Raw genomic sequence first — 13233 nt, forward strand, 5'->3', positions numbered from 1 at the left:
TCCAATAATCATTATGCAAATGAATATGTTAATGAGTTAGCCAGAGGTCAAAAGGTCACGAAAAGCAGGTGGAGGTCAAAATTTTACCATTACTCCAAATACAGTTTGACAAATTATATCGGTATCTATTTTGGCATTGGTAGGGCATGGGAATGTTAGGAAAGATGCTAATAAGTCTTTTGATATGCATCTCAGGCCCTTAAATGCAAATTATCATAACATTAATGTAACTGAAAAATGAAGTAGATTATTTGAGGCATAATTCTTCTTTGCATTTATCTTTTAGTTCAAGCCTTACCCGATAGATGGAATTGGTGAGCCTAGTAAGCATTCATTCTGACAGATGGCACCACTTCTCCATTTGTTTTAGGGAACATGCTTTGCATCTCAAAAAGAAATGCAAAAAATAATCTGAATTACAATCGATCCCCATCCGCATGAACTTGGCCGATATCTTAAAGATTGACTACATGTTGGATAGGTAGGTGCCTCTTTCATCAAATGACCAGTAATTAGCAACCAATTAAGGTAAAAGAATGCTACTGCATGCATGTAGGCCCCGATGTCGGCCCACTCTGCTCGTGAGTGAACCGTGTGTTTTGAGATCAAGGTATATAACGGTCCCGATATTCATGTATGCCTGAATGCTGAACAAATGAGAGTAGCCGGTCATATAAATGTACATGTAGCATTTGTAAAAATTTCCCTCTGAATATATTTTTCTGTCAGTTTCAGGTGATGTCAGCTCAAAAGCCCTGGTGATGGAAGCTGGATCAAGCAAAGTGAAATTGGTTCCTGCCCAAGAAGAGTCACCTTCAATCGAGAAGTGCATCATTTGCCAATATACGACGGCTAACCCTGCCATCACTAATGAAAATGGTAGGAAGCGTATCCGTGAAGCTGCAGAGATCCGAGATGATGCCGTCTCAAAGAGACTGAAATTGCTAGGTGACCATGGGGACAGTTTCGTGTACCACGTGACAAATGACTGCTACAAGGCTTACACATTGGAAAAGACATTGCAAACGGTGAAAAGAAAGAGTCGAAGTGATCAGTCATCATCAGTCGAAGGCACAAGTGAGCCCAAACAGCGCAGAGCACGCTCTCTGGGTACCGTTCGTAATCTTCCCAGTCGTAGCATTGACATTTACAGTCATAAGTGTGTCATATGTGGACATATCAATCATCTAAATGTGTACGAGAAATGGAGGATTTCTGAAATGGACAGGGCTACTAAATTTCTAGAAGCAACTGTGTATTTTCAGGATGCTGTCTACAACCGTACTTGTGATTTACAAGATGAACAATCCGTTTTTGGAGCGGACCTATATTGTCACAGTACCTGTGTCAGAAATTACCTATCGAAGTATGACCGGGCAAAGAGAAAGTCTGGGGAGAATCCCCCAATGAATGCTAAGAAGAGAGCATGGTTGACCGTGATGCCAGAAATAGAGACTGGGCTTCGCAGTGGTAATGGTTATGAACTAAGTTATGTCAGAGATTGCATTAATAGTGAACTGAACTCAGACATTAAAGTGCAGAGCAGAGAGGTTAAGGTCCTTCTGACAGAAAAGTTTGGTTCAGAGTTGTCATTTTCTCAGCCAAAACAGGCCAACAAATCTCAGATGTTTTTCAGTACTAGGGTTACAACAGCAGAGAAGCTTGCAGAAACCATTCGCAGCACAGACCCAATCCGAGAGTGTGCAGAGACAATTAGGCAATATCTCTTGAAAATGGATTTTGACCTTTGCCGGTGGAGATGGATCGATTCTGGTCATCTAGCAACAATAAAGTCAAACTTCAGATGCTTCTTCATGAACAGGCCATAAAGCGTGCAGTTGAAGCACCTTCCTCGGTCCATGTTGTAGCAAGTTGTTTCTCTGGAGAATCTGGCAGTGTTCCTGTAAGGAAGTCTTGAATGGCGATTCTGCTGCTGAGATAGCAGACCTGTATTGTCCAGATGTAGAAGAGGCTGATGCTCGTATTGTCCCTCATGCAATGCATGCCGTCAGAAGTGGAATTGAACGTATCCTCGTCTTGTCCGGTGACACAGACGTTTTCGTTCTACTTATGTTCTACTGGAGTAGTCTCCACTCTGAAGGTCTAAAGGAACTTTGGATTAGAGCAGGGGTTGCAGATTCAACCAGATACATTCCAGTGCACACACTTGCACCAAGGGTTGGTACAGGTCTGTGCTGTTTGCTACCACTTGTGCACACCTTGACTGGATGCGACTACACAAGTAAAGTGGGAAGCAAGCATGCAGCCATCAATGCCGATCCGGTCGACAAACTCAAAGACTTTGATTCCGCTCAAGGCTGTTCTGACGTATTCACAGAAACATGTGAGGCATACTTAGTACAAGTTTTGAAAAAGAACTCCTTGTGTTCTACCATGGATCAATTGAGGAGTTACATGTACCATCAGAGCAAAGGGATCTCCTTAGAGCAGCTTCCCCCAACTAGCCATGCAGTACAACAGCACATCCGCCGAGCCTACTATGCAACCTATCAGATGGTAACATTGTTAAACCCGAATAAGCCTGCAGAACTGAATCCTAGTGCATTCGGCTTCAGGAAAACAGATGAACTTCTGCTGCCAGTTGAGGGACATAGACCAATTCCTGAGGAATACACAATCATCTGCAGCTGTAAGAAATGCAGCACTGAGAGATGTGCCTGCCGCAAAGCTGGACTTCCATGCATCGGTTTCTGCAAGTGCCAAAGTCCACAGGGAGATGAACAAGTAGTGCAATGTAAGAATGTTCATAGCCTAGACTAGGGACATGTGCAGAGCAGTGCATTCTGGGTATTTGTACTCAAAGAATTTTAGTACCGGTATATAGAAAAGTGACTGGCACCAGACTAAGGTCATGTTTTAGTGTGCGATACCGAACCACTCGATTAATGCTAGTTTCATTTGATATGACACCATGTTATCAACCATTTAAGGGCCTGAAATACATATCAAAAGACTAATTAGCATCTCTACTAACATCTCCATGCCCTACCAATGCCAAAATAGATACCGATATAATTTGTCAAACTGTATTTGGAGTTATGGTAAAATTTTGACCTCCACCTGCTTTTCGTGACCTTTTGACCTCTGGCTAACTCATTAACATATTCATTTGCATAATGATTATTGGAATGGATAGAAGACTTCAATACAAACATTTTAAGATGTATTTCGTTGTTCTGTGACTTATACTTCCTGAGATATGCCTAATCATATTTCCTCTACCCCCAAATTTTGCTTAAAAAAAGGGCGTCGATGGGTGTGGTCTGTGACGTCATTTTCTCGATTATTGCCGGGTTACCAGAAGTCTACCCAAACTTTTTTGGTGTGCCAGATGGTGTACTTCAACAATATGAAAAGAAATTTTCTGGGCCTGCCATGAACACGGGGACCCCCTCAGGCCCTGCACTAGTAGTACTTACGTAAGCAGTTGACGACTACCAATTTCCGTTCGTGCGTGGGCATACTTGGCTTGATACGTGAATGTGTGACCGAGGCATAAGGCCCTTTTCACATATGGGAGCTGCAGAGCTGCAGAGCCTCTCAGCAACGCTACTCCTGTGCGACTCAATTTTAGCATCGCTGCTGAGAAGCGCTGCTCATATTTCTAGAAAGTGTTGGGGTGGTGAGTGTCGAATTAACAGTGCTTCTCAGTAGCGCTGCTAAAATTGAGCAGGGCTGCAGTCGAGCTACGCACGCGCTGCTAAAAAAAAGTGGAGCGGCTGCAGCTACGTGTGAAAGCTCCCATTGAATACCCTATATCGTGACGAGCAGCGCTACTTTTTGTGTCCGCCACCGGCTGCGAAACTAACCACTCAAATCCGTCTGTAGCGCTATTTTTTGTGTTTGTGTCTGCGTGTAAAAGTCTCCATTCAACGCCATTAATTACCAGCGGTGGCGCTGCTGAGCAGCGGTGCTTAGTGTCCATGTGTGAACGTGGCCATGAGTGGCCATCACCCACCTGAAAGTAACCCTGAGAATTCAGGTTCTCCCACGATTCCTGACGGCTGGTCCTCAGGGAAAGCACTCTCACACTTGCCATGAACTCCCGTCGTTGGTGCACCGTCAGATCAGAGCTATATGGGAGAAAGATAAATTTATATTTACTTCATAATAGGCAGGCCAAGGGACAATTAAAATTATTCATTTGGCAACCTCTCCCAACAAAAATGAAACTGAAGACGCTTATGGAATTATATAAATTTTTGTAACAAATATTTTGATATGCCCCATTTGCAAGAGTATTTATACCAGAGGAAAAGCGAAGTACAGACGAAATATTATATATCCTACTGGTGAAAGAGTTCAAAATGTGAATATACTGGTAAGGCGTTATGCCGTTTGGGAAATAGAAGCGAGGTACCGTAGACAGCTTCATGCAGCAATAAGAATATTGAGTTATCGAGGTAAAATATCAGTGTCCAAGATAGTAGCTACCATAGATATTAAATGAAGCAACATTGCGTTGTGCTGAAACACCACAGGGCACATGACTTAACATAATTCAACCTGAAGCTCTAGAAAATGTAGATGTATGAATAAAAAGAAAAAAATTCAATTGGTTTATGGTAAAACTGCTAATATGTATAAGGCACTATGATAACAAAACATACGAATTTTCTTTAAAAAAAGCGAATCACGTGATGAAACATATAAACTACATTATAGTTTCCTAGACAAGTCAATAAGAGAGAGAGAGAGAGAGAGAGAGAGAGAGAGAGAGAGAGAGAGAGAGAGAGAGAGAGAGAGACTCAATTACCCTCCTTTGGATGGCTCCAAGCTCCTTAACATTTCAAGAGATATCAAGGAAACATGGAAGGGCAGGCAACATGGTGCTTTAAAACGAAGCCATCAGTATTAGTGAAGAGGAGGAGTAGGAGAAGCGGAAAGACTCTACCAACTAATTAACTAAAATTAACTAATGGGGAGCATACGCCAGGGGTCGCATCGCTTCACGTACTCGCCTTCTATACCCCTATCGGTCACCCCGCGCAAGCTTGTATGCCTCTGCCCTGTCCATCCCAAGCTCTGCACTTACTTGAAAAAGTATTTGTTGCCGACTAGGGCATACGCTGGGTCAGGCGTCACCTTAGCGTAGCGGTGGAGAGCGTTCTTCAGTATTTCCTTGTTATAGTTTGTTTTACCCAACTGCAGTTTTTGGAGGATCTTAGCCACGGTTTCTATTCCTCCTCTTGTAGCCCACTTTGTGACAACGTTTCCTGAAAAGAATTTTCAGTACAACCGAGCAATCAATGAGACCATACGACGATTGGGCCAAGGCAGTACTTACACTACGATTCTCGTTCTTGTCTAGTGTTGGTAGACCTCTTATGATACGTGAAAAAGCTCTATAGTCAATGTTTTTCCGGCAAGACCACACCTCCACTATTCACTAACGCCTAACCCAAGCCAAAACATATGATTGATCTTGAGCGTTTGGCCCTCAATCTACAGAGGATCCTCGAGAGTGCCGATCATATTTATATTGTTTTGCATTGGCAGGTATACTCACAAGCAGAGGCCAATTTTTTTTAAATGCTCTGTGTAAATAATGTATATATCATCACGAACCTAAGTGTAGCAATAAAAAGCCTGTGGTCATCTGCATATAACTTTTTATTTCGGAAAGCGTTGCAGTTTTGGATAATCTTTGAATATGTACGAACGGGGACGTGAATAACTTCCTTGGTTACCCTTCTTGCATTATATACTAATCAGATTAAAGCCTCCATTTGACTTGCCCGGTGAGTCCAAGGTTTGGCGTCTTAGAGTGGCAGACAGGTATATGACCCTATTACGGACCTGTCAAAAGGCAAATGAGATTGCTAGCCAAAGGCGATCTGGTTCTAGAATGTGGATTCATACTCATGACCATAACCGGGCACTCTGTAGCCCTGTGCGTCCTCACTTTCCCTTCCTTGATGGGTCTTTTGATCTATCTCTTGATCTTTTTGTTTCACCACAATACTTTCGCCATTTCATTCCGTCTTTATCATCGCCTCTTCCTACATTTTTTCTTTCTCGAGGTCTCATGGGTGTATGGGTTGCTAAACAGGCAGCGTGTAATGTCTGCACTCCTTCCTCTCCCTCTGTTTCGTCTCGGTTATAGTAATAATAATAATGATTATAATAATAGTAATACTACTACTACTAATACTACTACTAATACTACTACTACTAATACTAATAATAATAATAATAATAATAATAATAATAATATTCCGGGTTTTTAGGCGGTCTTCAGGGCAGCATATGAGCAGTCTTAAGCCACTCGGCGGTGACTCAAAAATCACAACTGTGGCAGTGGGTAGGACTCGAAACCGCGTCCTTTTGGACGCGGCGCCGACATGCTAACGACTCAGCTATACTCCCTCCCCGAGCTATGTGTCGGTCCCCGTGGTTCTGGTGCCAGGAACATCATCATCATTTTGCACCTGAATGTTGCAAGATTCAGGATGTTGAGAATTGCGGGTTCTTTATATCAGAAACCAGAGTTGTACAGTTCGATATGGTATAGCAGTGCCGAGGGTGGGTGGGTGGGGGTGGGGTGGGGGGGATTAATGTGACTTACCATATCCTCGTAAGAACTCGCAGCAGAGTCCTTCAGAACTGCAGAGAGAGAGAGAGAGAGAGAGAGAGAGAGAGAGAGAGAGAGAGAGAGAGAGAGAGAGAGAGAGAGAGAGAGAGAGAGAGAGAGAGATTTACATAGATTTACATAGAAAATCAGACCACACAGACCCCATGGTCCAGACTTGGTGGTCTGTCCTTAAACCTAAGTGATTTTACATTAATCAGAAGACTCCAAAACGTTGCATTTCTACTCTAGTTGATATTAAGTTGAAGGAAGTGACGGTCGAGCTTATTTTTGAAGGAGTCAATCGTGTTACACTGGACCACTGATGGTGGAAGCTTATTCCATTCTCGCACTATAACGTTGGTGAAGAAAAATTTGGTGCAGTCTGAATTTACTTGTCTACATCTGAGTTTTACGCCATTGTTCCTCGTGCGCAAAGTGTCATCGATCATAAACAATGTTGATCTGTCTACATTCGTGAAACCATTAAGTATTTTAAAACATTCGATCAGTTTTCCTCGGAGGCGACGTTTCTCAAGAGAGAACATGTTAAGGGTAGAAAGCCTTTCTTCGTAGGATTTGTTGCGCAAGGAAGGGATCATTTTCGTTGCCCGACGCTGAACACCTTTTAATTTAGCAATATCCTTTGCATGGTGGGGAGACCAAAACTGTACCGCATATTCCAAGTGGGGTCTGACTAAACTGTTGTAGAGCGGGAGTATTACATCTTTATTCTTGAATACAAAGTTTCTTTTAATGAAGCCCAACATTCTGTTCGCTTTATTTGCTGCATCGATACATTGCTGTGAGAATTTGAGGTTTGACGCGATTTTGACCCCCAAGTCCTTGACGCATTGAACGCTTTTGAGTTTAACGCCGCGCATTTAGTATTCGAACTTCTTATTCCTCGTTCCAATTTGAAGGACCTGGCACTTGTCTACGTTAAAGGGCATCTCCCATCTATCCGACCAAGCTGAAATTTTGTGCAAATCCTCTTGGAGGCTTTGCCTGTCTTCGTCAGTCAGAACCGAGTTACCAATCTTTCTGTCGTCTGCAAATTTACTAATGCGGTTATTGAGTCCAACATCCACGTCGTTGATGTATATAATGAAGAGCACTGGGCCAAGGACCGAGCCCTGAGGGACGCCACTAGTGACAGGCGCCCACTCTGAAGAGAGAGAGAGAGAGAGAGACGACCTTCTCTCATATATATATATATATATATATATATATATATATATATATATATATATATATATATATATATATATATATATATATATATATATATATATATATATATATATATATATATATATATATATATATATATATATATATATATATATATATATATATATATATGATTCGTCGAGGAGCACGAAGGGATGTTTGTCAGTCAGCAAGCTAATCACATTCAACACATAAAAGCTAAGCAACAATATTTTTCAACATACATATCATATGAATTTTTACCGGCAAACTGACTCATTGATGAGCTTTACGACTGTATCGGATTTCATCTTTATTTTGTGGTCCTCTAAACGCGCATGTGTTTTCTCCGAGACGAGGAACGCCGAGCAGTGCCACTTGTCATGTCTTGCGAGCATCTTTGTCTTATCACTGAAATTACCGGTTACATTTACTTTTTTTTTTTCAGTATTATTGTCCTCTGCACATACATGAAACAAATCCGTTGATATGGATAAGGTACTGTTTTGCAATGGCAGGTCTCTTGATAATAGTTCCGCACTGGGTGACATACTGTTCACGAGCCTGCCGCAGCTAACGGGATAAGGACAAGAGGACGAATTGTATTTAATCGATTAAGTATTTTGAGGGTTCAAATCAGAGAGAGCTTATATAAAACAAAAAATAGTAAATAGTGGTTTTAAATGTCAGGTAGAACAAAGTCGGAGGATGATCAGTAGGAGCAATGTGCCTTGAGTCGCAAAGAGTGGAATCTTCAGCTAAAGACTAATCAGAAAGTTCAGCAAATAACATAAGATTATGAAAGATGAAGAAGCAAAATTGTTGTAGAGAATATTGGCTAAATGGAAAAATTAGAGTTAGCAAAATTTGACATTTTCTACATTCTTTTTTTAACGTTTTGGCCTATTTCGCCTGTAGACTTTCCTGGTGGGACCTGATGGTCGGCCCAGCCCGTTCTGACGCAGGTAAGTGTTTATGGTGGCCCCATCCTGCTTGGTCCATGCTACCCACCCGGAGCTCATACTTGAGCCTCTCATCAGAGAAGTAATCTAGAGTCTGGGTTGCTAATGTTTTTTCAGGGCAGCATTGGGTAGTCTTAGGCCACTAAATCCCAGTTGTGAGGCGGCCACGGCTCGAACCCGCGTCCTCCAAGACGCCTGCACGCTAACTATTCAGCCACCCCCTCCCTAATTTTTATATTTACCTTGATTCGAGGCTTCCTGTGTCCAGGCTGTTGGTGTTTACACAGGTACACGAACGTTTTTTTTAATTTTATTTTTTTACGTTCAATAATTTTTAAGATTTTAAATTTTTTTATGATTTTTACTCCATATTTACTACTTTTTTTTTGTTTTAACAACTAGGTCCTGCTTCTATATTACAATAGTGTTCTCTAAAATTCTTGCAAGATTTTCACATTTTAATTAATCAAAGATTTTCAAAGTCAAAGACATATTTGATCTCGATTCCATGCAAAAATGCAAGGATCCGATTAGCGGCAGTTCGAAGGCTCAGTTACTTTTTGTGACCTACATCTCAATCTTGGAAAGAAACAGAACAAGGGCTTTTTTGCATAAGGGGTAGGGAAGGTACATAATAGTTTTGTCCTTATCTCAGAGACAATCACCTTTGTAACGCACTGGGCATACCCAGTGTGAATCTCATCTCAAGACAGTACTGTTTCCACTAGTAATCAGAAAAGTCTAGCGGGTCTCTCTCTCTCTCTCTCTCTCTCTCTCTCTCTCTCTCTCTCTCTCTCTCTCTCTCTCTCTCTCTCTCTCTCTCTCTCTCTCTCTCTCTCTCTCTCTCTCTCTCTCTCTCTCTCTCTCTCTCTCTCTCTCTCTCTCTCTCTCTCTCTCTCTCTCTCTCTCTCTCTCTCTCTCTCTCTCTCTCTCTCACTTAATCAGCTTCCTTGAGGTTGGGCGTTCTGTATTGTCTCCGCCAGTTCTCCCCCGCACAGTTGCTATCTATATACAGCTCTCCTGGACAGAGTAGAGTTTAAGGTTCTTCGTCTCATCAACTTCCCTCCTCTTACTGATAGTCTTCAACCTCTTAAATTTCATTGCCATATTGCCGCTCTATCTTCTATCGATATTTTCACGCTGACTGCTCTTTTGAACTTTATAACTGTATGCCCCCTCCCTCCCGCGGCCCCGCTGCACACGACTTTCTACTCAAGCTCATCCCTGTACTGTTCAAATCCCTTTCGCACGAGTTAAATAGCATCTGCACTCTTTCATCTCTCACGCTGGTAAACTCTGGAATAATCTTCCTCCATCTGTATTTCCTCCTGCCTACGACTCTAACTTTTTCAAGAGGAGAGTATTAGGACATCTCCTCTCCTCCCGAAATTGATCTCTCTTTCGGCCTGTCCTCTGAACGCTTTTCTATAGGAGTAGTGAGGAGCGGGATTTTTTTCATTATTTTTTTTTTCCCTTGACCCGTTTCATTTGCTGTAAAAACAAAAGGTCATTTCACCAAGCGAAGCAAAATGCCAAATCACTGCCTCCTCAGTGGGTCTATAGGCCGTAAAGGAGAGATAAGACAGAATACGAGAATAATGTTATGATCGGAGGAGCCCAAGAAAGAGTATTATTTAGAGTGATGGGCGTATCCGTTAGGTGGTTCTAGATACTGAAGAATAGTAAAGATGTAGGGTTGTGTACTAGGGTGGTCAGTGAAATATGATAAAAGTCACTGCAGGTGGTGCAAGTTGAAATATCCTGAAATGGATATTTCAGCGAAGTGAGAGTTTATATAAATATGCTGCACTTTAGAATTCGAATAGTCTGAGAATAGTAGAAGTAGGTGAGAGGCACACAACAAACATAATTATTTACTGATTGAACGAAAAATGAGTCGCAGCCAAATGGTGGAACGTTTTGAAGAATCAAAGTTGTCGGCATGAGAACAAGTGATGTCGTTGCGTACATCCAAGTAAAAGCAGGATGAAGCTTTGGACTGAAATTTGGGATAGAAAACGTAGGAGGGAATTGAATTGCAAAAATTCCAGAGAACTGAATGTTGCAAAGCTAGTGAAGAAACAGTTGAGCAAAGTAGGCAGGTCAGAGTTGGGATGTTTTTGGTTTACTCTCCACATGGGGATTCCGAAGTGGGTGTTATCTTACGTGGTACATTGTATTTCCAATAGTTGCTAAATCCACGTATAACATATTAGCTAAATCAAAAAGAGTATCAGTAAAGAAATGAATAAGCGCAAAGCGTACCTCGCGTGATGAAGCGTCCGGTGGTTGTTGGCTCGAAGGTTTTCCCGCGGAACAGCCACTGCTGACACTCGGTGAAGGCATATATAAGGTTTTCAATAGTCTTGTTATCGAAGTTTAAAGATGTGCCATCAAACCATGTGAACACTGTGCCAATAGTCTGTAACGGGGACAAATACATATAAATAAAAGATTCTGCAAATAAATGCCGGCGATTTTCCAGCCGCCGTTGAATGAGCGAATATCACCGTTGCGCTATATTTTACTGTCTATTATACTCAGTATAATATAATTAACTTTTTGCCAAAGGAAACACCGGGGGCAATTCATCCAAGCCGAGAAATTTCAATCATTTTTTTCATATGTATATACACCCATGAGCGAGTTCCCTCGTCCTCCTCAAGGGGCTATTACACGGGGCAAATTTTCAGTGGCTCTTCAGTCAAACCACGATTTCCGCTGGCGTGGTTCTCATATTTCCGTGGTTTTCTAACGTGTCCACGATCTTCCAAAGCTACACTAGATTTCACCAAAGGAAGGCGGTATTACTCATCACCATCAGCAGCAGCAATAACAAGAAACAAATGAGAGCCACGCTAGCCGAAATCGTGGATTGACTGAAGATCCACGGAAAATTTGCCCAGTGTAATAGCCCCTCTTAATGCCATCTTGGATTCATCCCAATAAGTACTGTTGCAGACCTTTTCCATCATAAGTACTTTATGGCTTGAGAAAGTGCATCAGCTTCATCAAGCTACAGGTTTTATTGGTGTCCCCTCAGACTCCCAAAGTGTAGTGGTTAGCGTGTCGATTTACGAAGCCACGGACTCGGGATCGAATCCTACCCCGCCAGTCGTCATACTGCTCTTCCAGCTTTTCTATCTCCCTTTTATTAAGGTTTGTTTAATTTTTTTTTTATAAGTTTCTGCCGATGGCGGTGGTAGGCTATCTTGGGGGGCATGATGGTCATCCCTAGCCAGTTATGGTGCGGCAACTGTTTATATAGGTGCTATCTTGCTTGGTTCAGGGTGTTACTTACAGCTCATCTCTGACCCTCTCTTTATCGACATAATCTAGAGTCCCGGTTGATGGGTGGTATACAGGACCGCATGTGGGCAGTAAATGCATAATCCCAGCTTGTGCTAACCACTCAGCCACCGCCTTGCCATAGTAAATAGTTATTATAAAATTGAAAAAATACTGTCCACTAGCTTGCCCCCTCCGACAGTTACATATAACGGAATTATTTATATCAGCAGCAATTGATCCATCATGCCCTTTGCATTTATGGCAAACCATAAAATAAGTTAACTGTGAAGCAGATTCAGACAGAGAGGAACAAAGACAAAAACAAACCCTACCATCAGCATCTCTCTTCCATAGCTGCCGTTGTAGATCATGTGAAGTATTTGTGCGAAGTGTTCATTGCCATCCTGTACCTCTTTGTTGTGCTGGTGGATGCAACCATCAGGCCTGAGAGAGAGAGAGAGAGAGAGAGAGAGAGAGAGAGAGAGAGAGAGAGAGAGAGAGAGAGAGAGAGAGAGAGAGAGAGTTTCCATATTATTTACCAAGATGTAAAGGTACTTCAAATGACATGGCCACCAATATTTTGCCTTTCTGCATTTGCGAACTACAACGTTGGTGAAGAAATATCTGGTTCACTCTGAATGAATTTCTTGAGAGTTGTCAAGTTAGAGACGTGTCATCGATTATCAATTTAGTATTGTCCACATCTGTAAAGCCAATACGTATTTTGAAAATGTTAATAAGTTTTCATTGTAAGCAACGATTATGACAATAAGTTAAGAGGTGAAAGTCATTATCATTATTTCGTCTTAATAATTGCGGAAAGACGTGTTGCCCTGCGTTGAAAACAACTCAGCAATCTCCATACCATGGTGGGAATCCCAAATTAGTACTTCATACTCTTAGTGGGGTCTGATTAAGCCACTGAATAATGGCTGCATGGTTGCATACTGAATGAGACATTTATATTAATAATGCCTAATATGCAATAATGGGAAAATTTCCGGCTTGATGTGATTTTGACACAAAAATCGCTAACACACTGTACTGTAACCATATGGTCATATTTTGTAATGACTTCCGTGGATAACTACCAAAGATGTTTGAAATTCCACTCAAATTTCCCATCATCAAATATAATCCTATGACTGGTTAAACAAATGTCACACACACACACAC

General features: G+C 41.7%; 1 protein-coding gene across 1 annotated transcript in view; it reads right to left on the bottom strand.

Annotated features, from left to right (window-relative positions):
* The window catches only part of LOC126994842 (chondroitinase-AC-like), a 93098-nt gene that overhangs the window by 32599 nt on the left and 47266 nt on the right, over positions 1-13233 (bottom strand). The window contains exons 7-10 of the mRNA XM_050854112.1: positions 12390-12501; positions 11032-11188; positions 5057-5237; positions 3980-4094 (exon numbers count right to left, since the gene is read on the bottom strand). Of these exons, the coding sequence (XP_050710069.1) occupies positions 3980-4094; positions 5057-5237; positions 11032-11188; positions 12390-12501 (565 nt within the window). The remainder of the gene's footprint in view (positions 1-3979; positions 4095-5056; positions 5238-11031; positions 11189-12389; positions 12502-13233) is intronic.

Source organism: Eriocheir sinensis, unplaced genomic scaffold (genome assembly GCF_024679095.1).
Source record: "Eriocheir sinensis breed Jianghai 21 unplaced genomic scaffold, ASM2467909v1 Scaffold891, whole genome shotgun sequence".
Taxonomy (NCBI): Eukaryota; Metazoa; Arthropoda; class Malacostraca; order Decapoda; family Varunidae; genus Eriocheir; species Eriocheir sinensis.